The 24,741-nt window shown below is 42.3% G+C and overlaps 3 protein-coding genes across 28 annotated transcripts; 1 reads left to right on the top strand and 2 right to left on the bottom strand.

The window, feature by feature from the left end:
* The first annotated feature begins 1,264 nt into the window (after positions 1-1,264).
* Positions 1,265-17,133, top strand: LOC117839301 (nuclear cap-binding protein subunit 1). Of its 26 annotated transcripts, none has more exons than XR_011897203.1 (23): positions 1,265-1,449; positions 2,594-2,653; positions 3,581-3,637; positions 4,551-4,622; positions 4,814-4,876; positions 6,259-6,435; positions 7,199-7,324; positions 7,420-7,486; positions 7,879-8,075; positions 8,847-8,917; positions 9,928-10,012; positions 10,777-10,845; positions 11,503-11,621; positions 11,907-12,045; positions 12,209-12,709; positions 12,988-13,287; positions 13,440-13,621; positions 13,971-14,082; positions 14,316-14,397; positions 14,956-15,348; positions 15,449-15,522; positions 16,285-16,344; positions 16,448-17,133. XR_011897203.1 is itself a non-coding variant. In XM_072291041.1 (22 exons), exons 1-21 carry the CDS (start codon positions 1,363-1,365, stop codon positions 16,487-16,489), a joined length of 2,673 nt encoding a protein of 890 aa, XP_072147142.1. In that variant the 5' UTR covers positions 1,265-1,362; the 3' UTR covers positions 16,490-16,511; positions 16,632-17,133. The 26 variants fall into 26 exon arrangements, 8 of the variants coding, with proteins under 8 accessions (XP_072147142.1, XP_072147147.1, XP_072147145.1 ...); XR_011897194.1 differs by having other exon boundaries at positions 16,280-16,344; positions 16,632-17,133; XR_011897201.1 differs by having other exon boundaries at positions 15,449-15,555.
* Positions 17,134-18,573: 1,440 nt separating this feature from the next.
* Positions 18,574-20,589, bottom strand: LOC117839303 (uncharacterized). The gene is made up of 3 exons (XM_034719609.2): positions 20,424-20,589; positions 19,047-19,145; positions 18,574-18,953 (listed from the first exon to the last, which is right to left on the bottom strand). The coding sequence occupies exons 2-3, from the start codon at positions 19,138-19,140 to the stop codon at positions 18,811-18,813; spliced, it is 237 nt and encodes a 78-aa protein (XP_034575500.1). The 5' UTR covers positions 19,141-19,145; positions 20,424-20,589; the 3' UTR covers positions 18,574-18,810.
* A 1,366-nt stretch (positions 20,590-21,955) lies between these two features.
* LOC117839302 (protein STRICTOSIDINE SYNTHASE-LIKE 10) lies at positions 21,956-23,590 on the bottom strand. The gene has a single exon (XM_034719607.2). The coding sequence runs from the start codon at positions 23,072-23,074 to the stop codon at positions 22,034-22,036; it is 1,041 nt and encodes a 346-aa protein (XP_034575498.1). The 5' UTR covers positions 23,075-23,590; the 3' UTR covers positions 21,956-22,033.
* Positions 23,591-24,741: the final 1,151 nt, after the last annotated feature.

Raw genomic sequence — 24,741 nt, 5'->3', positions numbered from 1 at the left:
TGTAAAGAAAAAAGATCTTAATCTTGCAACTGTATCACGAACGAAGGAAACAACTTACAATTGACTGAAGACACCATTCCGATCAATAAAAAAACAAAACAAAAGAAACGCACGAGGAATTAAACTCCTGGTGGAGGAGTTCTTGGCTTCTTGCTTCTTGGTGCTTTACCCACCGATTAGCATGAATTCCACGAGTGGGGGCACCCTTGACCTTGCCAGCAACGTCCAAGCCTCAGCCATGGCCGCCCATGCATCCTCTAAGATCGAATTCCTAGTGTAACGAGCAGGCAGCGGAGAGAGTAGGGAGGATTTCCGGGCGAGTTTCTACATGCTACGGACCTACGACGCATAAGGCAGCACAAGGAAGGCTTGAAGGGAATGGGATGGGCGGGCGAAAGATCTCACGCGCGCCTGGAGAAGTGAATGGGTGGGGCGCTGCTCAAGAAGGGGGCCGGCGGCGCAGCGACTCAGGCGTGGCCGCGCACTCGGGGGCTAGTGGGATAGATTCTTGGGTCGCTTACTCTCGGACCGTCGGTGCAGTGGTTGCCGCTTGGCTCGCTAAGCTCGCGAGCCAGCTCATTTACATAACGAGCAGAAATGCCAACTCGGCTCGTCACGAAAATGCACGAGCCGAGCTGAGCCAGTCACGAGTCGAGCGAGCTAACAAGCTTTTCGTCCAGCCCTATTCACGACAGGTCGTAGTTTTGTGCTATTCATCGTATGGGTTACGCTCATGCTAGTCGCGTAACCAGAGCCGGACATGTGCATAGAATTGCTATAGTAAAGTGGTGTAACTTCGTTGCACTAGCATATCAGGCTACTTTTAAGTTATTATGATTTTTCCATATATTAATTATGTTTGCACAGAAAAATTACAAAATAAGGTCACACGTATGTTGATGATACTTTATGTATAATACTTTCTTCGTCCTTTAATATTTAACATTAGCTAGCTCAATTTAGCGGTATTGAATATTAGAGAACATAGGTAATAATAAGTTGTCGCTATGATATAAGCAAGATATAAACTTCAGAATACATGTTCCGTATAAGTTTCTACTAATTTAATGGATCTTATTTGCTAGCAAAATACTTCATTGAATATTGTTCATGAAAATTAATACATACTCCGTAACATTTATTGAAATTATTTTTGATCCAAACCATGGGATGCTCAAAATCAACGGCCTGGTCCACGCAACAAAACACGTGCCAGAATCAAACGGGCCCCAAACCAAAGGAGGGAGGCGGCAGCGTCCGAAACCAAAAAACCCGCGACCCCAAACCAAAACCCCTCTCGAGCCGCCTCCGCCCCACGCACCCGACACCTCTCGCCACTCCCACTTCGCCGCCGCGGACGCCATGAGCGCGGGCTGGAGGACCCTGCTGCTGCGCATCGGCGACAGGTGCCCCGAGTACGGGGGATCCGCAGACCACAAGGAGCACATCGTGAGCGCCCCTCTCTCCTCTCACCCTCTGTCCCCCCCCCCCCCCCCCCCCCCCCCCCCCCCCCCCCCCACTCGCTGTTGGTCTCAAAACCCTAGATCATCGGAGCGCCGATTTGGTTGTGAATGTGCTGGTTTAGCTTGGGGCGAGCTGTGTTTGGTTGCCAGTGCTGTTGGTCGGAGCGGGTGGGGAGCTCAAAACCCTAGCCTCCGGTTCCATTTACTCGTAGGAGCTCCTGGGACCTAGGTTTTAGGGTCTATTGGACCTCTGCAGCTAGAGCTGGTTAAAAATGCTAGAATGAATGTACTGAATGGTGATTAGTCAAAACAAAAGTAAGCAGGTTACTTGCCCTTTAGAATACGATAGAAATTAGACTGTGGAGTTGCAATGCAATCATTTACCTGAATGTTTGTGCGTTCGTAGTTCCAGACCTTACCTTGGGCTATGCTAATTTTTTTCTAAGTATCAGAACCTCAGAATTTTGGTTCTCCCTGTTGGATATGGTGTGGTATGTAATATTGTAATAGACAGAGTAGCACGTTTTAATGAGGACATTATGAGTGGAGAATAAAAATTGCATGCAAACTAGTGTGTTTTGAGCTTTCCCAGCTGAAAGTTTTGCACATAACGCAATGCATATGTAAAAATTGGTAATACAGCTGTCTGTTCTAGAATTGCAAATCTGCATTTTGATTGTTTGTGGAAGTCACAGGTTGTATCTGTGGAATGACATTACAGCTTCATGGTTCGATGTGCTTCTGTTATACACTATTTTTGTTAGTGAATCTGTGACAGTAGTTGATGACAATATGGTAAAGTTAACGGCAAGGTATCCGTCCATGTGGTCCATCATGTTACTTTTAACAGTGCAACAACTGGAGTTTCTGATATCATCGTTGTTTACATAATTCTGTTTAAATTAAATTATTTCACCAGGAAAGAATTAACATGATGCAACTAGAGTGCAAAGTAAAGGGGTTTAGCAAATTTCTGCACAGCACATATTTAGATCATTGCTTGCCCCCTGTCTGTTTTCGTTTCATATTCACCCCATCATATGGTTGTTGCAACTTGTGTACAATGGTCAGAAAAGAATGATGATTTCATGTGTAATTTTTCTTAAACACTTCTTCTGATGGTTTCATAGGAAACTTGCTATGGCGTGCTAAGTCGAGAATATGAACACTCCAGAGACGCTATATTTGAGGTCAGTATGCAGCAATCCTGTTTGCTCCTGTATTGCTTGTATTTTCTAATTTGGGAATTTCTGTAGTAGTACTATAATGTGTAATGCTATGAGTAAATTGAGTATCAAATGTTGTGCCTGAGATGTAGTCCATTAGCTAAGTCGACTTAGGAATTCTTAGTGCAACTAAAATCCAGGTTGTCAGGATCAAGATCCAAGGTTGGAGATTTTCTGTTTAATGGATCATATCAGAGCATCAAGAATTTTGCCACACCCCAATTTGCCACATCCAAGATTTTAGTGTGCTTAGATTTCCCCCCACATCCATGGACACAGAACAATCCTTTTTGCCACATTTGTAAGCCATACCATCGCTCTTTGCACCAATGGTCCACAACAGCAATGCAGCATGTTGTCTGTTTGTTGGTCTGTTGTGCCCGCAAAGTGCAAACCATTTTGTTGTGAGCTCCTAATCATGGTGCGAAATCAAATTAAATTACAAGAGACCAATGTGAATGCAATAAATACATTTCTTAAACTTCATGTTTTGTGCAAATGATACCAACATACTGTATTGGGTACCTTGTGCAACTTATTTAGTAATTTTAAATTTGAAAGTACTTCTTTAAAAATATTCAATTTAACCAACCACATATACTTATCTTAGTTCAACTTGGGTGCGAAAAACTCAATAGAATGGGCCCATTTATGCCAGATTTGTGTGATTGTAAGACCAATCTGCATCTTAATACTGGTAACATCGCGAGTGAGTTCAGATTACTCTGTTCTGCCTGTGAGTGCATAAAGAAAAAAAAAATGAAGTGCGACATGTTATATCATATATGCTGCAATGCTTGCTTTACTTTTGCTATTTGCCGGGATACATTTCATTATATAAAGCTGAAGTACCTTGAGGTGCTAACTGAAACATTCTTTTTGCCCAAGCAGTTCCTCCTTCAGTGTGCAGAACAACTGCCTCACAAGATCCCTTTCTTTGGAGTTTTGGTATGTAAATATTTACTCTAAACCTCATAGCATATTGTTTTCTTACGTTCTATTGCCTTTTTACTAAAATTATGTATGGAACATCATTCTCAGTATAATTGTGGCTTGTAATTGTGATCTTAATTCTGCTGTTATGTCCTGAAATAAAGGATAACAGACTTACACTGGTATTATAAAATAATTCCAGATGAAGATTTTGTTCCTTTTGATTTCTTAAGCATTAGGTAGTTAATATCTTTATGGAGCTATTCTTACATTGTGTTTAGGTCACTAACCACGGTGACACCAGTGTAAATCAGATCAAGATCCTCTGTATGATTATTTGTTAATTATATCCTAGCTTCTCTGGGGTTTGCAACGCCAATGCCAGACATATATTTTTTGGGGGAAAGTAACAGCAAATGTATTCTCTTCCCATTCTCTCCACATGTATTCTGGAACTAGAAAATGTTCCGGGTCGTGTGTTTGCATTTACATGCAAAGATGTTAATCTCTGCAAGATAATATTCATCTGTTTCATTACACAAGACAGCATTTATAGTGTGTTCTACTCTATTTTACGTTGCACAGTTATAGTGCTATTTTGCTTGCATGTTTCCACGAGGGACTGATTTCCTTTTGTTTACTTGGATCGAATATTGGCAGGAAAATTTGATTCCTTCATTTTCCGTCTAAGCGAAATTGATTCTTTCATCTTAGCTTCTGTTCCCTAACCAAACTGGTCCATGTTCATAGTTATGGTTATGTTTTCGCAACACTATTGGACATGGTACTATCTACATGTCCTACACCAGTAACATCAGAGTTTTTTTTTTCTGATGCATGGTGATTTGTTGTAAGGACAGGATCTAACCACATGATTCATATTTAATCAAGGTAACTCTATTTCTGATTGTACCTTGTTTAATGTCAGATTGGTCTGTTAAACTTGGAGAATGAAGACTTTGCCAAGGATATTGTAGATACCACACAGGCCAAGCTACAGGTATGCACCCTTATTTGCGCATTACATGATAGAGAACAGTATTTTTAAGCTGCCCCACCCCTTTCTCCTTCCTTCCTGTTCCACCAGATGCAGTTTTAACCTGGATACTTGTCAGTTAATGTGGAAAAAACACTCTTTGCTTCTTCCTTTTAAGATCATAGCTTTAAGAGTGACTGATGTCTTAATTGCAGGATGCCTTGCACACTGAAAATCGTGATAGAATTAGGATATTGCTGCGTTTTCTCAGTGGCCTGGTAAGTAACATAGCTGGTTTTGTTTGGTTTTATTTCATTTTGTTGTCTTAATATCCTTATTAATATTGCTTTTCTCTATCCTTGCTTGCAATGCTTGTATTGTTTTGAATTGACAATGAGTCTGCATGAATAATTGAATCCATATACCTTTGAATTTTGTTAGTTGCTGCTAGTCTTCTTGATACTCAACTAACTTGGGAATCAAATGAGCTGGAAAATCTTTGCAGTTGCACAATGTGACTATAAACTATGCCCGCCCATCCCCTCCTGATCGTCGTCTTCTGCTCCTCCCAGCCTAGCTCCAGCCCTCCCCTTCTCAGAGGCTGACTCTCACAACCAGAGTCCGAACAGCCCCACCCCTCTTGCCTTCCCCATCCCGGGTGGTGTCGCCCCTGGTGGCCTTGTAGCTGGCCCAAACTGGTCTTTGCCATTCCTAGGTGTTCTCATGTGCAGATCTTGTTGTCCCCAACCTTCCTGTGTGGCTAATGTGTTAACCTTGACAATAGACTGGAACTTGTTTTGAAGGATGGCAGATTGGAAGAACACATTGCAACTGGTGGTTTCTTTTCTTGATTTAAAAAATGCAATGATTTGGTCATGGTTTTGACATATTCCTGTTGAAAAGAAGAACAAGCTAGTTGCTTTTCAGAAAAAGTTCAGAACAAATTTTGTTTTTTTCATACCTTGCAGTTGCTTAATGTTCAAATGCATATGTTTATTTTCATTATTTATTAGATATATGTTTGCAGCTCTTTGTTAACACTATATGATGCCTTATTACCATGCTATGTATGATTGGTTATTGTTTAATTTACGGGCCTGAACATTTGATGAGCTGATTGCTTAGGATAAATGCCTCTTCACATTGGATTTTGAATTTGCATGTCCTATTGCTTCTCTTGTTCAGTTGATATCTAGTAATATGGAAAACAATAATGCTTTGACACCCTGGAGGGGATTTCTTTCTGATTTTTTACTGCATGGTAGAAATTGCTATTTATATTGAACACCAGATGTATATATTGTGCAGTATGCACTTTATGAATTGACCTGTCTGTGATTGTACATTGTTTATTTTACAATCATAAAATATCAGTTTGGTCAGCCAGTTTTTAGGAATTAGGATAGTGCTATTTTAAATTAGATTTTGAATAATACTATCTCTTGTTCCTACTTTTGATTTGAGTTTATATGAAATTTTTGTGAAATATGTTTTGATATCACCCTCTCTCCAAAAGAATGGAGTGTCTTCCTGACCCTTCTATTACATGTAGAAATGCGTTCTTATTGAACACCTTGTGAATATATTATGCTCAAAATATAGCATTTTTCTTGTTTGTTTACTCTATTAACTTACTGTTGATCTTATATTTGCCATGTAGATGTGCAGCAAAGTTGTAGTTCCAAATTCAATCATTGAGACATTTGAGACTCTATTATCATCTGCTGCAACAATATTAGACGAGGAGACTGGAAATCCTTCGTGGCAACCACGTGCTGACTTTTATGTTTATTGTATTTTGGCTTCCCTTCCATGGGGTGGTCCAGAATTGTTTGAGGTAAGCTTGATCGACTGCTACCATTAACTGCTTTCCTTACAGTAATATCCTTCACTTGTGATGCCTAATATGAGTAATTTAGCCACTGCCATCTTTTGCCCTGTGTTTACCTCACACACACAATGGAGAATATTGTTCTTTTGTGTGGCACTGTATGGACATGCGCAAGATTTCGACAACATGGCGAGATTGATCTTGAAGTTTGACTATATCTAGCATTACATGCAATTTATGTCGTTAACAGACGCCACCTCCACTCCACCCCCTGCATTTTGGAACTTTTAGAGCTGTTTATCAATTATCATGCACTTTTGGAACTCTTGACTGGTTACGAAGTAGCCTCAGTGTTTGCTATTTTTTTAAGAATAAACCCTATTAGTATTACCAAGTTGTGCGATAAGTCGACAAGTTGGTGCTGGAGCATGACTGGAGCACCTTGAATTGACTAGTTAGGTTAATCAAGACTTGCTGTGGTTAGCTCGCTCTAGTTGCTGCTAGCACACAGTCTGTAGAGCGATTGTTCTAGGGAAAGGCTGATAGCCAAGTAGAGCAATATACATGGGAGGCGGGGTTGCGGGGAGAAGAGAATGGTTCTCCCCAAAATGTGTTGAGGCGCAGCAGTTGACTGACATCTAGGGGTAAAACACTGTTTCGGTGCGGGCTGTGTGAGCGGTACCAAAGGAACTTGTTTGTAATTATTTACAAGAAGATTTAGGAGCTAGAAAGTCATAGATAACATGTGCTAATGAACTGTTCCATGCAGCAAGTTCCGGATGAGTTCGAGAGAGTTTTGGTTGGTATACAGTCTTACATAAGTATCAGAAGGCATTTTGATGATATTGCTTTCTCTGTCTTTGAGACAGATGAAGGCCACTCTCCCAACAAAAAGGTACTGCTGATCTTGAATGAATGAACTCGAAGCTTGCTTATTTCTTGATTCACTTAAACTTTTATGCGATACTTAGTTCAGTACTGTCCTTGTAGGATTTCATTGAAGATCTATGGGAGCGCATTCAAATTCTTTCCCGCAGCGGATGGAAAGTTAAAAGTGGTATGAAAAAGATAAGCTTTGCCCTGAATCTGTTTCAGTGGCATTTTATATTTCAGCTGCAAACTACTCCCTCCGTCCCAAATTGTAGGTCGTTTTGGCATTTCTAGATTCATAGATTTTGCTATGCACCTAGATATACACTTATGTCTAGATCCATAGTAAAACTTATGAATCTAGAAATGCCAAAACGACCTACAATTTGGGACGGAGAGAGTAATATTTAGTCATTATTTCATAATCCATTTCATCTATGAATAAACCCCTTAAGCACACAATTATTGAATTTGAAATATTTTTCTTTGCATTCTATCCAAAATCTTAAACATGCTTGTGCCCACTTTGTGTTTTCCTGTTAAGACTACTGAATGGAAATATAATTACTTCCCTGGCAGTTCCGAAGCCCCACTTGTCGTTTGAAGCTCAGCTGGTGGCTGGAAAATCACATCGTCTTTCCCCGATTAGTTGCCCTCCGCCTAATCTCTCTCCGACTTCTTCTGAAATATTAAAAGGACAGGAAAAACATGAAGCTGATCTGAAGTATCCTCAAAGGCTTCGTAGACTCCATATCTTTCCGACAAATAAAGCTGAGGTAGTTTGCATATTTATATTTAACAGTTTGCATGCTTTGATCGCTATGTTGTTCTGTGCAATATAAACCAATGTTGAATTTGCTATTCGTTATTTGTTTGCATTGCAAATCTCAGTTATATAAACACTCCAAAGAGCATTTGTAGTGATATTTTGCCCTGAGTGCTGTTTCTATTGCTTGCCAGATGGCTCGCTATGGCTTCAAGCTAATCTCGTACTTTGGTACTAGCTGCCATCCATTTGATACTGAGTTATAAATTGAATATATATTTTAATTCAAGTGACATACATGCGGAAATGAATTGATAATCTAGGATATTTCCCGTCTCTTCCTTTGGAACCTGAAACTATTGCCATCTTGTTAATTTGTTAACGCATTAGCTCTTGGCCTGATAAAACGTTTTATTCTCTCTCGATACATAACATCTTAATATTGTATAAGGTAACCAGATCTGATTTTTAATCCCAGGCAATTCAATCAGATACTCTGGTCTTTGGACATCGTATGTTTGCAATTGTACATTTGTGCTTTTGTTTCTGTACACCAGTATTGTTGCCTGTACACTATGTGCTGGGTGTTTCACTGGGAACCAATCTATTCATATTGGCTTCAGCTGTACATCAATAAAACCGGAACTTCTTCCGCTATCCATCGTACTATTCATTGTTATAGCTATATATATTCTACCAATGAGATATTGTAACTATACAACTGCATATGGAAACTGTTCGTTGTGTTTTGCATATCTAATCAGCTATTGTTGGTTCACAGAACATGCAGCCTGTAGATCGTTTTGTTGTTGAAGAATGCATATTGGATGTGCTACTTTTCTTCAATGGCTGGTCAGTTGGTACAACTTGTATTTTCCAAATTTGAACTTACTTTATTATATCAGTGTTGTTAATACCTTCATACCTATTAGGCTATTAGTAAAAAACATGTGATTTCAGAGGATATGCTGTATCTGCTGTTAAGGTGTGTCCTTGGAAGATATGTCTGATATCAACTAGTTGTTAGATTTTATTTGTCAGATTCTGTGTAAATATGCCTTAGTGGTTTCAATACTGGGTACGCTGTTCCCTTCTTCAATTGAAGATGGTTACATTGCCCCTTCCTTCTACCCATCATTGGAGTTATTTTTTTTCTTGAACAACGCAGGAGAGCTGTGTATCTTTGTATTAAGGTAGGAGAAAAGCCAGTCCGAACAAAGCCTCAAGGGCTAATATAACAAATACACTCATAAACAACACTAGATAACGGCATAACGCACCACAGATGAAGTAACACAGGGACAAGAAAATGTGACAGCTCTGGTCTACTTCATTGCTGTCTGAACTGCTGAACTGTCGCTGCTGGGGGTTGGTTAGGTGAGGAAGAAGAGAGGGAAAGCTGCTCTGATCTACTTCATTGCTGTCTGAAGTGTTGCTGGTTGAGATGAGAGGGAGAAAATGTGACAGCTGCCAAAGTGCCAATGGCGTTTTCTAAAGGAGACTGGAGGGTGGGAGTAATACTAATATTTTCATGTGATTTAGTCTATATCATTTTCAATATACTAATATTCATTGTTCAGAAGTGACCCAGAGGATCTCAGGATGTCCATATACGTTATCATACATTTCCAGTGCGCTATACTATCTATTTGTTTTCTGAGCAGTTTGTTATAACCTGGCTTATGGTTGAAGCTAAAGATAATAATGGTATTCTTTAATGTGAAAATAATCTGATTAACCTGTATTTAGTATGAGAGTCCAGGAACATTCATTGAACTTTATGTTTATGCTCCTCTGTTGAATTAAAGAGCTTCAGCTTGGTTACTGATTCCATCTTGGTTATGTTTTTCTTTGAAGGATAGTCGGAAAGAATGTGCGTTTTATCTGGTCAGCCTACCTGTGTCTTTTCGATATGAGTACCTGATGGCTGAAACCATATTTTCACAGGTATTACTTTCTCATTTTAATGTCGTGGGGGGTTCAAATTAAGTATCATTTCTTTGTACCTTCCTTATTTTGACACAAACTGTATTGTTTAATTTTTACTATTTGGTCTGAATTACTTGTTTTTATTTGCGTGCGCATAGAACAGTAAAATAGTTCATCCTTAGTCCTTATAATTGTTTGATCTAGTTACTATCTGTACCACATTTCCAATAACACATTTACTAGAATATTTGACAGGATTTGTTCCATTGACAACCTAGTTCGACATATAGTTGCATGTACCACCCCCCTGAAACAGCATCTATTTTAGATTGGAGCTGCTAGTTGGTACAGAATGAATATCTTACCTTCTTGCAATCGGTGCAAAGATCATTTTGGTGAAACCGCAGGGAATTGGTTGCCAAGCACTAACATTTTCTCGAACGATGCAGGAGAGCTGCGTGTCATTTCATTAAGGTAGAAAAGAGAGTACAACGAGGCCCATTAAGGACCAAAACCCGAGTGTGAAAGTCACACCCGCACAACCCCAACGAACCTGAGTGTGCCAAGCACTAACATTGCTTCCCTGTGATGTAGTTTGTGCTTTGTACAGAGAAATCCTTAATAAAAGATATCACTGTGAAGTAGTTTGTGCTTTGTTTTTGAAACCTTAGTTGCCACAAAGTGAATGGTTCTATAAGCTAAGCACTTGTCAAATTATGTCTTAAGTGGTGTATGTTCAATTTGTCTTATGATATATTGTTTCCTATTGATACCTTTTGCAGCTACTGCTGTTGCCCAATCCACCTTTCAGGCCAATTTATTATACATTGGTTATCATTGATCTTTGCAAGGTAGTCCTTTGATGCTTCAATACTCTTTTACAAATGCAGTTCATCTGTTTGTATGTTAGAGCTGGAATTAATTTGCAGCCAAGTCTGGCTTTTTGAAACATGAGTTGGATCAAAGTTTGACAGTGCAATTAATTATTTAATTTTACTGCCTTGTTACATTATGGTAATAGGGTCTGACTGAGTAAAACTAAAGCATTTTTATGAATGACTATCACACTACCTTTCTTTGTAAACACTTTTTTTGACAGGACCTTTCTTTGTAAACACTTGCTTGCCCTCTTCTAATATTATCGACATATAAGATTCCCATTGCATGATTGCTTACACTTACACATCTTGAGAGGCATTTTATAATTCCAGTAAATAAACTTCACCTTTTATATGTCATGAAAAGGTTTGAAAGTCAATGTGCTCTATGTCTAAAGTGTCTGGGTCAAATATGAATGTGAATATGGGACCTGTGAAGAGTAAAATTGATCTACAAGTAAATCTCATTAGATGCCTCTATGCTTTTAGCAAACTATTGGTTAAGTCCCTAACATGAAATTAACTTGGCACCCGACTTATGTCCACCAATGCTTTCTTATCCTAGTGGCAGTTTCCCATCTTTAAAAGATCGTTTTGGAATGAACCTCATTATCTAATGATTTCTTTCAGGCTTTGCCAGGTGCATTCCCTTCAGTTGTAGTAGGAGCTGTGCATGCTCTTTTTGACAGAATTAGTAAGATGGACATGGAGTGCCGCACCAGGCTTATCCTATGGTTTTCGCACCACTTGTATGTTAATTGCCAGCTTGATTTGTTTTCTTATTTAGGATGTCGTCTTTGCATTTTGTATTATTATTTTGCTATTTAGACTAATATATTGCCACATACACTTCATGTATTCTTTTGTTTAGTATACATCCTTCTTGAACATGTTCAAAACCTGAATCCACCACTATTACCTCTACAGTTTCATGTAATCATTACATTGTTGATATAATTCCTAGAGGACAAGTGTTTTCTATCAAACAATTGGTTATGTTGTAATAGAACTCTAATGATATTTCTCTACTACAGGTCAAATTTTCAATTCATTTGGCCTTGGCAGGAGTGGTCTTATGTCAAGGACCTCCCAAAGTGGGCTCCACAGCGTGTTTTTGTCCAAGAAGTGTTGGAAAGGGAAATCCGCTTGTCCTACTTTGAAAAAATCAAACAGGTTAGTCTTTGCTCGTTCTTTGTTGAGGATTTTCTTTTAACGCTATGGTTACATTTCATACTTCTTTTTTGTTTTCTTGAACGTGCATGAGTAAATACATTTCATAGTTTTAGCTTTTTTATTTTTCTGATTTTAATTTGCATCTTGCATCACTCCTTTACAGAGTATCGAGGATGCTGCTGAGTTAGAAGAACTGTTACCCCCAAAAGCAGGCCCTAATTTCAAATTCCTTAGTGATGAAAGCAATGAAAAAACCGATGGCCATAAGTTATCAAAGGAACTTGTTGGCATGGTTAGAGGAAAGAAGAACACACGTGATATTATTTTATGGGTGGAGGAACAGATAATTCCGACAAATGGTGCTGAATTTGCCCTTGATGTTGTTATCCAGACACTTCTTGACATCGGTTCAAAAAGTTTCACCCATCTAATCACTGTTTTGGAGAGATATGGTCAAATAATCTCCAAGCTATGTCCAAATGAGGAAATGCAGTTACTGTTGATGGATGAAGTCAGTGCTTATTGGAAGAACAGTACCCAGATGACTGCTATAGCTATTGATAGAATGATGGGTTATCGCATGATATCAAATTTGGCTATTGTCAAATGGGTTTTTTCTCCTGCCAATGTTGAGCAATTCCATGTTTCTGATCGCCCATGGGAGGTGAAACCTCTGTCTTTGCATCTGCGTGTCCAAAAAGTAGAATATACACCAACCAAATGAAAAAAAAATGTTTACAGAGGTCAATATTTTTACTCAAATACAGAGGTCAACAAATTATGATAGTGACTGTACACTCACTGGGATTTCTGTTTTGTGTGGATGCATATTTATCGTAATTTTGAGTGCATTCGTTTTGTCAAATTTACCCCAGAATTTGTTTTAAATTGTCCATGTTTTGTTTGAATACAATATATGTCTCATTGAGGTTTCCTCCACAGATTCTCAGAAATGCTGTTAGTAAAACGTACAATCGGATCAGTGACCTCCGGAAGGAAATTCAGTCACTCAAGAAGGGCCTTCAAGTTGCTAAAGAGGCCAGTGCAAATGCCATAAGGGAGCTGGAGGAGGCAAAATCAGTACTGGAGATTGTAGAGGGGCAACCTGCACCAGCTGAAAGACCAGGTAGGCTAAGGCGGCTCCAAGCATATGCTGACAAGGCAAAGCAAGAGGAAGTAAGTATGGAAGAATCTTTAGAAGCAAAGGGAGCTCTCCTTGCTCGGGCTCTTGAAGAAAGCAAGGTGCATTACGCTTTTATTGTTATCTTAACTGTTTCATTTCTCTCTCTTTGCATCCACCCATGTGCATTTTTCTATTGATATTTTGCGGTGTTTACAGTCCTGGAGTTGACTATTTCACTAACTTACTGTTGTCTGACCATTTGGTTTGACAGGAATTGCTTAAGTTACTATTTAAGAGGTTTGTTGACGTGCTCACTGAACGTTTGCCAACTGTCTCTGCTGATGGAGAGATTCCTAATCTTCGCGCTGGAGATCAAAATGTAAATTTTGCTGCCCGAGATCTTGAAACAGCAACAATGGAGATAGACAATGAAAATGGAGCAGATAAAAATAGGTCAGTTTCATATTAAGCCTGCACCACTGTTATCAGCTTAACTGCTTGTCTGCTTTAACTGCCTCGGTACTGTCATGTTGCCTATGTTGCTTTGCTATCTTGCTCATAGACGCAGTTTTCAGTTAACATTCTCTCAGATAATGGGGCAAAATTTGGACGTTGAGCAGAGTTATTTGCCTGTCATTTTGATGGCATGGAATGATTGCCACGGACTTTTGTTAGTAACCCAGCGATATAGCGCCACTTATAAGAATATAACAACCCAAAGACATTATACAGACTCGACATTCTAGGAGCTAATGTTTGCAATTATATCGTTCTGCACTAGTAACTTTTTTCCTCTCCACAGTGAACCAAATGGGCAAAACACAAAAGATGGCTACAATGTTGGAGAGCTCGAGCAATGGTGCCTTTGTACACTGGGTTATCTCAAGTCATTTTCCCGCCAATATGCAACTGAGGTTAGTATTGCTATGCCTTTGCTGAAGTTCTCATACTTTTGTATGGATATCAAGTTGTACCAAATTGTTGTAAAAAATGTTGGACCAACTGTTGTCCAGTTTCTTACCTCAAATGTCCAGGATAAGGAGCCAAATATAAAAATTGCACATTACAAAAGGATTGCTTGACCAAATTATTTCATTGGCTTGACAAACGTTCAATGGTAGCACTGATCATTTGATATCCTGCACAGATTTGGTCTCACATAGCAATGTTGGACGAGGAGGTCTTCATTGGGGACATTCACCCTCTTATCCGGAAAGCTGCTTTCTCTGGTTTGTGCAGATTTACCAACGAAGGGTCTCAGCTTTGATTTTTGACCCCTCCTTCCAAAAATGGAGTGTAGTTAACCTGTATGACACATCAGACAAGTTTTAACCGTGTTTAACTAATCCGTCCACCCCCAAAAGCACTTGAACTCCAAAATTATGAGAAAACCATGGAGGGAATTTTACTTCAAAAGCACTTTAACCTCTATGCTTTCTCTGGTTTTGTTCCGTCATGTATTTTTCCCTCTCCCTTTTCAATTTACTTGTCGAGGAAAATTACGAGTAAACTCCACAACTAGAATGCTTCTTAGGTAATTAAATTATTGCTAGCTTTACAATAGCTGCGTCTGAGTATGCAGGTGGTTTGATGTTAGTTTTTTTTTGGCGAAAATGATGTTAGTTTTATGCGAGTGGCCGATACATTAATGACTGTCATTAGTGTGCCTGGTATATGGACCTTGATAGCTATGCGTGGAATGGTCATCATCCAAGATGAAATACGGGAGTAACTGTTGTACTTCAGGTGCTATTTATGATCCGTGGAATTCTCGTTTGTGCTGACAGCTATGGTTTTGAATCTGCTGGTGTGGGAATGGTTCTTCCTGATTGGTGGTTCCATCGGACGGTCGAGCACACGTTCTAATTTGGATTGAGCATTAGGCTTCGTTTGGCAACCCCGGGTTCAGCGTGGATTGGGGCCGCAACCACCCCACCCAGGGGAGCAGACTCGCCGGGGTGAGCTCCCCCTCCTAATCCAAAAAGGTCTTTGGCTGCGGCGGGGTTGGATTCAACCCAACCCGATCCCCACCAATCCACGTGTGTATCCAGCCTCCCCACCGCACACCGGGAACGAGACGACTCGCTCGCGTCGCGCGCTGCTTCGGCAAAGGCGCCGCCGCCGCCGCCGGGGCGGCCACCTCTCCCTCGCGGCACTGACGGCGTGCCCGACGGCAGCGGGCAAGTGCGCCTCCTCCTGCTCCTCTCCCTCCATCTCCTCCTCCGCTTCATCCCCTTCCCGTTCCCCGGCCCTTCTCCTCATTCCCTTTTTTCTTGTTAGGGTTCGTCAAGCAGCGGCGTTGACTGCTGCTACTCCCGCACCGGCCTTGATTCGGACGGCGGCAGCTCCTCCAGGTGCCTAACCCCCCACCGCTCCCTCTCCTCTTGGTAGGTAAATCCCATGTTCCTGTGCGGTGCTAGATCCGCGAGGAGACATGAGAGGGTTCTTTCTAATTTCTATTCGTGTAGGTTTTTATTCGTGTGCTGCATAGTTGTGTAGTTATTTCAATGCTCAAGCAAGCAAAACAAAATTTGAGAAGTCCTGATAGGTACTGAGATCAACTACCTTGAGCAAACATATTGAAACACACTCATTTCATAGAAAAATCCCTTGTGTGGTTGTTTTTTTTAATATTCTACAGCTTAATCGCATCAGCTTAATCTCATTTGTCCCCTTTGAATCGGCATGTGTATCTTTAATGCACCATGTATGATTTATTGGAACATAATTTCTATGATACTTCTGTTCTTTAACTACGAAATTTGTGTTGGATGCCGGTAACAGGAAGTGATTTGTGCCTAAATCTAATGAGGATCTCGTCTTGAAAGTTTATCTGTACTAGCTAATTCAAGACCCATTCAAGATGGCATTAACATATTAACTATAGTTACGTAAGCACAAACACAATGGAGAGTCGGACCAATGATGCCTATCCCTTTTGCTAATATTTGCTTGTGTCCTTTTCCACCTTATTTCTTGTGGTTTCTTAGTAATACTTCTAAATAGGTGCTTCTAGCACCTCCACTTGATCACACGTTCTCTTCTAATTCCAGCATTTTAGGTAGATTAGCAACTTAAGTTTATTTTTAACTGAATACTGCTCTATTCCAGGGCAGCAGGTGCACCAGAGGTCCTCATCACCATGCTGTCCAGAAGCATTACCTGCAGATTATAGTGTAAGAGCTTTATTTATTGCTAGTTGTGCTTGTGCATCCTGTAGTTTTTCTTGTCATGGCTTCTACTTCTAGCATTAAAATCACAAGCACCCAATGTTACCAGAAATTACAGTTATGTGGCTGTCCATGTTGCTTTCAAAATTAATTTCTGAGCTATTAGTGGCAAGGTACCATTCTCTATGAGCTTTTCTATTCTATTCTATATATTCCTGCTTTTGGTTTTCTTCACAAACTTATGTGAAATGTGCATGCTTTTAGTTATAAAATACATACTATTTATTTTGTAGAAAAATGGATTCAACAGTGGAGGATCTAGTTAGGAAAAGGAGGAAGGATGATGATGAAATAATGCTCATTATCTTATTACCTGCCATGTACCTTTTAAGTTATCAATGGAGGGAGGGAAAAGGGTGCTAGGCACTGTAATCCGCTGATCCTACAGATTCTGTGCAGTTTTGTGGAGTTACAGTGGGTCCCTAACTAGCATAGTGTAAATGGTCTAAAAAAACTAGCATAGTGTAAATTCGACGGTCCTACTGATGCATGTTTAATTTCTGTTACTATGTACTCAGCTTTAAATCTGTGAAAGGTATACGTTGGAGTTTAAAACCTGTGGAAGATGATTGTGAAAGCTACCATACTCTAGAGAAGAAAGTGGGTTGCAAGATGTACTGATTTCAAGACCGACAGCTACGATATTTTTCAATATATGATCTAGCTTGCAACTTTATGTAAGCTGTACTGTTACGTCTGAACATTCTGCTATGAGAAGGTTGTCCTATTCTGCTATCATGTTTGGATCAAGTCGAGTTTTCCTCTGTTTGAAACAGAGTCATACACATAGCATTTTGACGTGTGGTTTTCAAGTTTTCTGATTATCTATGATTTTTATTAAAAAAATTTGATATGTTTTTGAATTTTTGTTCTCATTAGTTTTAACCTTTTTTCTTTCATGTTTCTTGACGTAGAGGTATCGAATCACAGCTATGGTTGCAACACGGAAAAGATGCGAAAAAATGGTTCAATGTAAATATAATATTTGTGAGAAAATTCCCATCGTAACATCGAACATAGCTGTAACACGGAAAAGATGCGAAAAAATGGTTCAATGTAAATATAATATTTGTGAGAAAATTCCCATCGTAACATCGAACACATGTTCCATACCACATTCTCAAACAAATCATCATATGTTGGGAACAAATCATCATATGTTGGGTTGAGATTGAGCTCGTACGGGATTGCAACATGAAAAATCGACATCGACATCGACAGATGAAACATCAAAAATCACCTATTACAACATCAATGCATCATAGAAAATCAGATGCATTTATCTTCAACATCCGCGCACATCTATCACTTGCAACATCAAAAAAATTTCTACTGCAACCTATTGCACCATGACCGTCGGTTATCTTCATATCTAAAAAAAAATCTTCAGAATGCTCTGGCTCTCGCCGCACCTCCAACTCCAACTCCATCTCCACCACCACGACCTCCGCCCGCACGACACGCCGCCACCGCCACCTCCACCTCATCCAGGACCCCGCGGGGCCTCGGCATGGCGCTATGCCTCCGGACGCCGACGATGCCGGAGGACCAGCGGCATAGGTGCCGGGTCACCAGGCTCCAGGACGCCTCATCCGCCCGGATCGCGCCGCCGGAGACCGCGCCGGCCCCGGCGCCCGTGCCGGCGGCGCGCCCGGCGACGCCCGCAGCGGAGCGGCGCGGGCAGCTGCGGGAGATGCGGCGGGTGTGGTGGATAAGGAGAGGAAGAACCGGAAAGAAACAGCGGCTGGAAAAATGACGCGAGAATCTATACTAGGCGGCAGGTTGAGTGGTGGCGTCCGATTTATTTACCAAGCACCGGACGCCCTGAGCTTAACATTACCTTTTAAATTTTTTTTTGACAGCCTAAAGTATATATTCATAGCATATAACTGAGTAAAAAGATACAAAGAAATCTTTCAAGTATAAATTTGTCAAAGTTATCCATAGAGCAAAGAAGAAATATTTCACAGCAATAGTAGAATGGCTAGACTATGTTTTGTATTTTTTCTTTTTTTTCCCTTGTTGCACATATATAACTTTCCCTTTTGTATATGATATATAACAAGAGGCCGGCCGCGCACTCCTGTTCCATCAAAAAAGAAAAAAAGGAAAACAATACAATTCAGCAGCAGATAGTTCATACAAAAAGCACTTAAGCTGCATAGCAAAAATAGGTGACAGGTAATTGATGCAATACTTTACTGCCTGGTGGGGAATTTCACCAACGAACGGAACCCATAGAATGACAAGTAAGCTGCAAGCCCCAGTGTTAGCTCTCAGTTGCTCACAGATTAAGTGAAAATCACCAAAAATCCTGAGTGTAGTTTGTTTTATTACAATTAGGAGTTTAGGACCTAGAAAAGAAAATTTGGCTTCATGGTGGGAATAAGTCGCTGAACCAGCTTCTCCTGCCTACTCGGTGGACTTGACGATGAAGTTCTGGCGGCTGATGGGGTTCATGACAACCGGTGGGCCGGCAGTGCGAGGCCAAGCCTGGAATTTGGTGTCCGTTGCTTTAAACCACTCCTTGTCAGAAACAGTCTTGGGGATGGTACCTGTGTCCACAAAGAATGAAGCAGCTTTAGATCCATACTTACAAGGAGTCGTGCACAGGATTCCCACAAGAATCTATGTAAGATTTCACTCACCTCCAAATGCCTTCTTGTCCGAAACAAACGAGTCACACAGGTACGCAACGGCAAAGGATCCGACCAGTGAGCCAACAATGTAGCCAGCCGTCATTTTTGCTGCAGAAGCATGAAATTGAGTACGAATCATCAGGTCTGGTAAACAATGAATTGCACATAAATCATTTGCAAAGTGTAAAAGCTTTATAAAAGAGGCAGGCTTATAAATAGTTACTTACAAACTCTGCTGGGCATTGCCCTACCAAAATATAAGAACAGAAGATATCTCATGCACAATGAAAGACACCAACAGACACACAAAAGAGAACAAAATCTAGGAAGGCACAGATTTCACCAACACAAAAGACACGCTTCTTTTGCAACAAGCGCTAGCCGTGCAAAACTGCAGATAAATCATGTTACGATTTTCTGCCAAAAAATGACTTAGCTATCAGCTACTTAGCTGCTAATTGCATTGCTACATCCAGCATTTGTCCTTTCATGAAGCAAGTGATGCCACAAATGTTCTTACAGACCTAGGGTGAATAAAAGAAAAGCACGGTAAAATTCAAGCCACAATGAACTGGCCATTTCCCAATCAAACTTGAAGATCAGATGCCTTCTAATAAACTCGTATGCCATGAGACAGACAAAATGAACAAAAACAAAGCAGGAAACAGATGTTGAACAGCCCAACAGGGTAAGAAACACATAGTTTTCATGCATCAAGCGCATCTGTGCACATGGATCATCTATGTTTGTAGCAGCAAATGACTAAACCACCATCTAAACATAGCTACTCACATTAATGCTACATACATTATTTGCCTTCATGAAAAAGTGATATTACTCATCTCGCCAGAGTGCCAGACTTAGGGTCACAGACTACATGTACATGGAAAAATTGAGACCACAGCGATCCTACAGCATAAAAGTAGCAAATCAGCCCACTACCAAATGATATGCCAACTCCTTTACGCTCTGGAAATAATCATTCTGCAGTACACCATCCAAATGAACAAGGACTTTACTAACGCCTGCTGCACAGTGCACATGCAGGATTTTGGGGCGACGGCATGCACAATCCAGGTTCATTAACGCGGACTTCGCGTCTGCGCCTGCCACCGCCACCCCCAGCCGCCGGCAATGGAGCCGCCAGCCGCGCCACCCACAAGGGCCACAAGCCGCCCTCCACCCAGCCATTCGCTAACTGAGGAAGCCGCTCGCCCCCGCTGTCAGCCCTTCCCGCCGGTTGTCCACCCTCGATCCGCCACCTCCAGACGCTACTCTAAGCCCGCCGGCCATGGAGCCCTCCCACGACAACCCCGAACCCGAAACCCTAACCCTAACCCAGCCACCACCATGCTTCAATCCGAGAGAGAGAGGAGGAGAACCTACCTCGTCGCCGATCGAATACCACTACCCACCAGAGCTGGACGAGCACGAATCGGAGGAGAGGAAGGGAGAGCGGCTGGCTGATCTCGGACGGAGAAGAAGGCGGCGGCTGTGGAGGAAGAGTCCGGTATGGGAGGGGACAAGGTTGACTGGACGGTTGAAAGGTTGGATTTGGCTCTTCGCGGCCTATGGCCACGCCCTTGGGCCTGGAGGCACGGCAAGCCCGTGGGCCTGCTGACGCATATCGCGGAGATAAGCTTCGTGGAGTGGCCCAAACATCAGCCCGCGTCCGTTTTGCGGGTCCACCACAGTACACCCAGAAGCGAATACTCTTGAGTCTCAGGCCTCAGCCTTTATACATGCTTATTTTCTGAAGTACGTATTCCTTATAACTTGAAACAAATACATCAAAAGAGCCGCTCAAAAAACATGCACACGAATGTGCTAGTTTGCGCGTAGATCGGGAGATCACCTCATCGATGCACCTAGCCGGTCAGACCAGTCAGAGGTCCGATCAGGCCGGTCCTTGCAGGGGGCATCACGAAAACCTACGTCCACTACCTCAGGAGGACCCCGTCGGAGATGGCGAACCTAGGGTTGCTCTGAGATCAGCCGGCCACTCAGAACGTCCTCAACCGCCATCGAGACGAAGGAGAAAAGCAAAGGGGTTGGAAAAGCTAGGATTTGGAGATAAAAAAAAGTGTAAAAGAAGATATGTTTGTCGATTGGGTGATCGGCCAGAGCCCTTTATATTTGTAGGGTGGGAGGTATTTTCCTATAAGGAAGTCCAGTTTCAACTCCAATTCGACCAAGACTCCAAGATTCATCTCGGACTAGGGGTGACCGGTCTGACAGCACCAGCGACCGCCCCGACCGCGCCAGCGACCGCTCCGACTCCTCCAACCCCTCGAGACCGGTCAGATCGCCTATAGAGACCGGTTTGACTGGCTGGTCCAGCCTGGTCGGCATTGCTGCCACTTTTAGATTCCAACACATACAGCAAAGTGTTGCCACGTCGACACTTATTCCGAATATATAAATCCTTGATATAATTGTAATGAAAAAGTCATTCTAATTTTGACAAAAGTCAAACAACCTCAAGTTTTACCATATTTATATGTTGTAAAAGTATGAATATTTATGATACCAAATAAAAGTATGAATATTTATGATACCAAATAAAAGTATGAATATTTATGATACCAAATAAGTATAATTAAATTTATCATCAAATATAGTGTCTTGGTATTCATATTTGATGATCTATTTTACAAATATAGTCAAATTTAAGATAGTTTGATTTAGGATAAAACCATAATGATTCATTTCTAGCAACGAATGAGTATAAACAAATGGTGTATATCCCCGGTAACCAAACAGTGCAACTAGTACTAGTGTCACGAAAACAGTTGGCATCACCTTGCGAATTAAATAGAAAAAGAACAAATAACAGACAGTGGTTAAACAGAAACAATAGTCAATAGTTTCATAAAAAAACTATAAGCAGCTTTGTTCAGTAACATAATGGGGTTTCCTCAGCCATAAATAAAAATCATATATGAAGCTAGTCCTATCTACCTACGGAGTACCTACTATATGCAACTCAAGCCTATCTAACGAACTAGTCCAACGTAGTCGAGCTCCACCGACCCTAGCCACAGCTGACCATCCTTCTCTGCGACGTCACTGAGCGTGACACCCTTGGCCGCCGTGAACTCCTCCACCTCCACGCCGTCCACGCTGAGCCGGACGCCCACCAGGTGCTTCACAGGAGCCGCCGATGCCGCTACGTCGAGCCGCGCCTTCTCCTGGTTGAGCGCCACCCAGTAGCCTCCCTTCGCGTCGCGCCTCACGTTGTCCGGGTACCCCGGCAGGTCCGCCATGAGCTCGTACTGCCCTGCCTTGGGGCCCTTGAGCCAGTACCGGAACGTCTGGCACGGCACCGTGTGCGCCACCACCACGTGCGTCCTGTCGTTGCTCACCGCCACGCCGTTCGGGTACGGCAGGCCGGCCTTAAGCACGGTGACCTGCTTCGTCCGCGCGTCGTACTTGAGCAGCCGCCCCGTCGCGTCGGCGTTCATCATGATCTCTGTGTTGAACCGGCGCGGGTAGGTGGTGCTGCTGTCGGTGAAGTAGACGTCGCCGGTGGCCTGATCGACGTCCAACCCGTTGACGAAGTGGAACGTTACGCCGTCGTCGGCCTGGGTGGCCAGCACCTCCGCCTCGCCGCCGTCGGGCCCGACCTTCATCAGCCCGTGGTACGCGTCGGCGATGTAGAGATCGCCGGTCTTGGCGAAGAACTGGAGCCCCAGCGGGCGGCCGCAGATGCGCTCCGTCTCCTCCGACGGCACCACGGACGCCGTGCACAGCGGGATCTTCCGGTAGTTGGGACTGTAAGCGAACGTGGTCCAGCCGAGGGCGCTGCCGCCCCACTTGAGGACGCGGCCGTCGGAGACGCCGGCGTAGGGCCCCTGGCCCCGGCGGTCGAAGGCGAGGCTCTCGGCGCCGGTGACGCCGTTGGGCAGCGGAAGATGGAAGCTCCAGAGCGTGGGCGTGGTCTTGATCGGCTGGGCGGCGCAGAACGACGACGTGAGCAGGAGCGCGAGGGCGACGGCACGCAGGAGCGACGCCACCAGGTTCTTAATGTGCGCCATCTCGATCTCGAATCTCGATTACGCTGAGAGCAGCTTCGGTTTGATGGGACGGCGTGGTGGGCAGGTAGGTGCCATTTTATTGGCCAGGCCGAGTATGCCGGCGACGGACTCGGACGCGGCCTTGCGTCGCCGTGAGCGTTGAGGAGTCGAGTTCTTCGTCTTTCCTGTGTCCGATGCGTAGTCCAGCTCGGGTCCTTTAGGGTCGGTGTCCGATCGACTCGCGTCTGCTTGGCGCCGGAAAGCGGGAGGAGACCGTCGCGTGTTTTTCTCTTCAGGTGTTTGTTTGCTGAGGCCTCCTCCAAGGAAAAAAAATTGCATGCAGGAGTCCTGCAAACGGACGCTGCTGCAGGACGCCCGCGGATGAAAGACGTGTGACATTTTTTCCAAATCCAACGCGTGAGCACTGACCCAGCGGAGCTCGCGCGCGCGAGCCGCTGGTGGAGATAGCGGCTCCACTTGATTTCCAGCGCACGCGAGCGACAGCTCCTCTCGGCTGTCACATATCGTAGCAGCGGCAATCACCTCGTTCAGTTAGCATATTCTCACAATCACATTAACATTCAGCTTACACTTACATATGTAGTATTCCAGAAGGCGAAATGAGTTACATGGCACCAACGACATAATACAATTGAAAATAAAATTCTGTGTAACACAGTAAGATTACATATTTCCTTGATTTGGCATTCCACCAAAATTTAATTTATTAACAATCGGCTGTAATGTGGCAGCTTGATTAACTCCAAGTAAAAGATTTGTGTATCCTCCTTGGATATAAGGAGCGCCCACAGTACAAGAATCTCTATACATATTAAATTATGGCATTATGGTATTAGCATTTCCACCTTGGATCAATGGAGCAACCATGTACGAAGATTGTCCATACACATAATTTGCAGAGTTTGACATCGTACTGTTAACATCGATGCTACCATCATTAAGATGGCTAACCTAGGGTTGCTCTGAGATTGGCAGGCCACTCAGAACGTCCTCAACCGCCGTCGAGACGAAGGAGAAAAGCTAAGGGGTTGAAAAAGCTTGGGTTTAGAGATAAAAAAATGTAAAAGATATATTTATGGATTGGGTGATGATCCTCAAACGGGCAGGACCCTTTATATTTATAGGAAGAATTATCTGCTTCCAAGTCCACCTTATCTATAGCATTCTCCAAATCAAGAAGAAGTTCTTTGGAAAGTAAACACTTCAATGCAATGGATGTCGCCTTTCGTGCAATACGTGTTGCATGCGTTTTCAAGCTTTCCTTCTCAGATCCTTTTTTCTCAATATAGAATTCTCTCTTTGCATATTTTGTCCATCTGTTCAATATGTATTGAGATGGCAACAAGAAAACATCATTTGCATTGAAGGCTTTGAGGGCATGCTTGCACAATAGATCTATATGTGGATATCATATTTCATTAATTTGTATTATAAACTATACTATTGCAATAAAACTTTTTATACATACCTATGTATTCGTATTTTCTGCAAGAACATGTAATGGTAATATCTACTTTGTTGAACACAACCGTTGCTCCATAATCAGAGTATATATGTGTAACCATATATGTCAAAATCGACCCCTCAGTGTGTAACGATTTGTAAGAGAATAAAAATTGTTCATTAAATTCTTCCTGAAACTCTTTATACATCCTGCTTGTATATGA

This window comes from Setaria viridis, chromosome 9 (genome assembly GCF_005286985.2).
Source record: "Setaria viridis chromosome 9, Setaria_viridis_v4.0, whole genome shotgun sequence".
Lineage (NCBI taxonomy): Eukaryota > Viridiplantae > Streptophyta > Magnoliopsida > Poales > Poaceae > Setaria > Setaria viridis.
This window is presented reverse-complemented; position numbering and strand designations above follow the sequence as displayed.

Bases quoted from the DNA above. Each gene is read 5' to 3' on its own strand.
- LOC117839302 (XM_034719607.2), bottom strand. From the start codon at position 23,074: ATGGCGCACATTAAGAACCTGGTGGCGTCGCTCCTGCGTGCCGTCGCC.
- LOC117839303 (XM_034719609.2), bottom strand. From the start codon at position 19,140: ATGACGGCTGGCTACATTGTTGGCTCACTGGTCGGATCCTTTGCCGTT. The intron at 18,954-19,046 runs GTGAGTGAAATC...TTGTGGACACAG, and splicing joins GGACAAGAAGGCATTTGGAG to GTACCATCCCCAAGACTGTT.
- LOC117839301 (XM_034719606.2), top strand. From the start codon at position 1,363: ATGAGCGCGGGCTGGAGGACCCTGCTGCTGCGCATCGGCGACAGGTGC. The intron at 4,623-4,813 runs GTATGCACCCTT...TCTTAATTGCAG, and splicing joins CCACACAGGCCAAGCTACAG to GATGCCTTGCACACTGAAAA. The intron at 12,710-12,987 runs GTGAAACCTCTG...TTTCCTCCACAG, and splicing joins TTTCTGATCGCCCATGGGAG to ATTCTCAGAAATGCTGTTAG.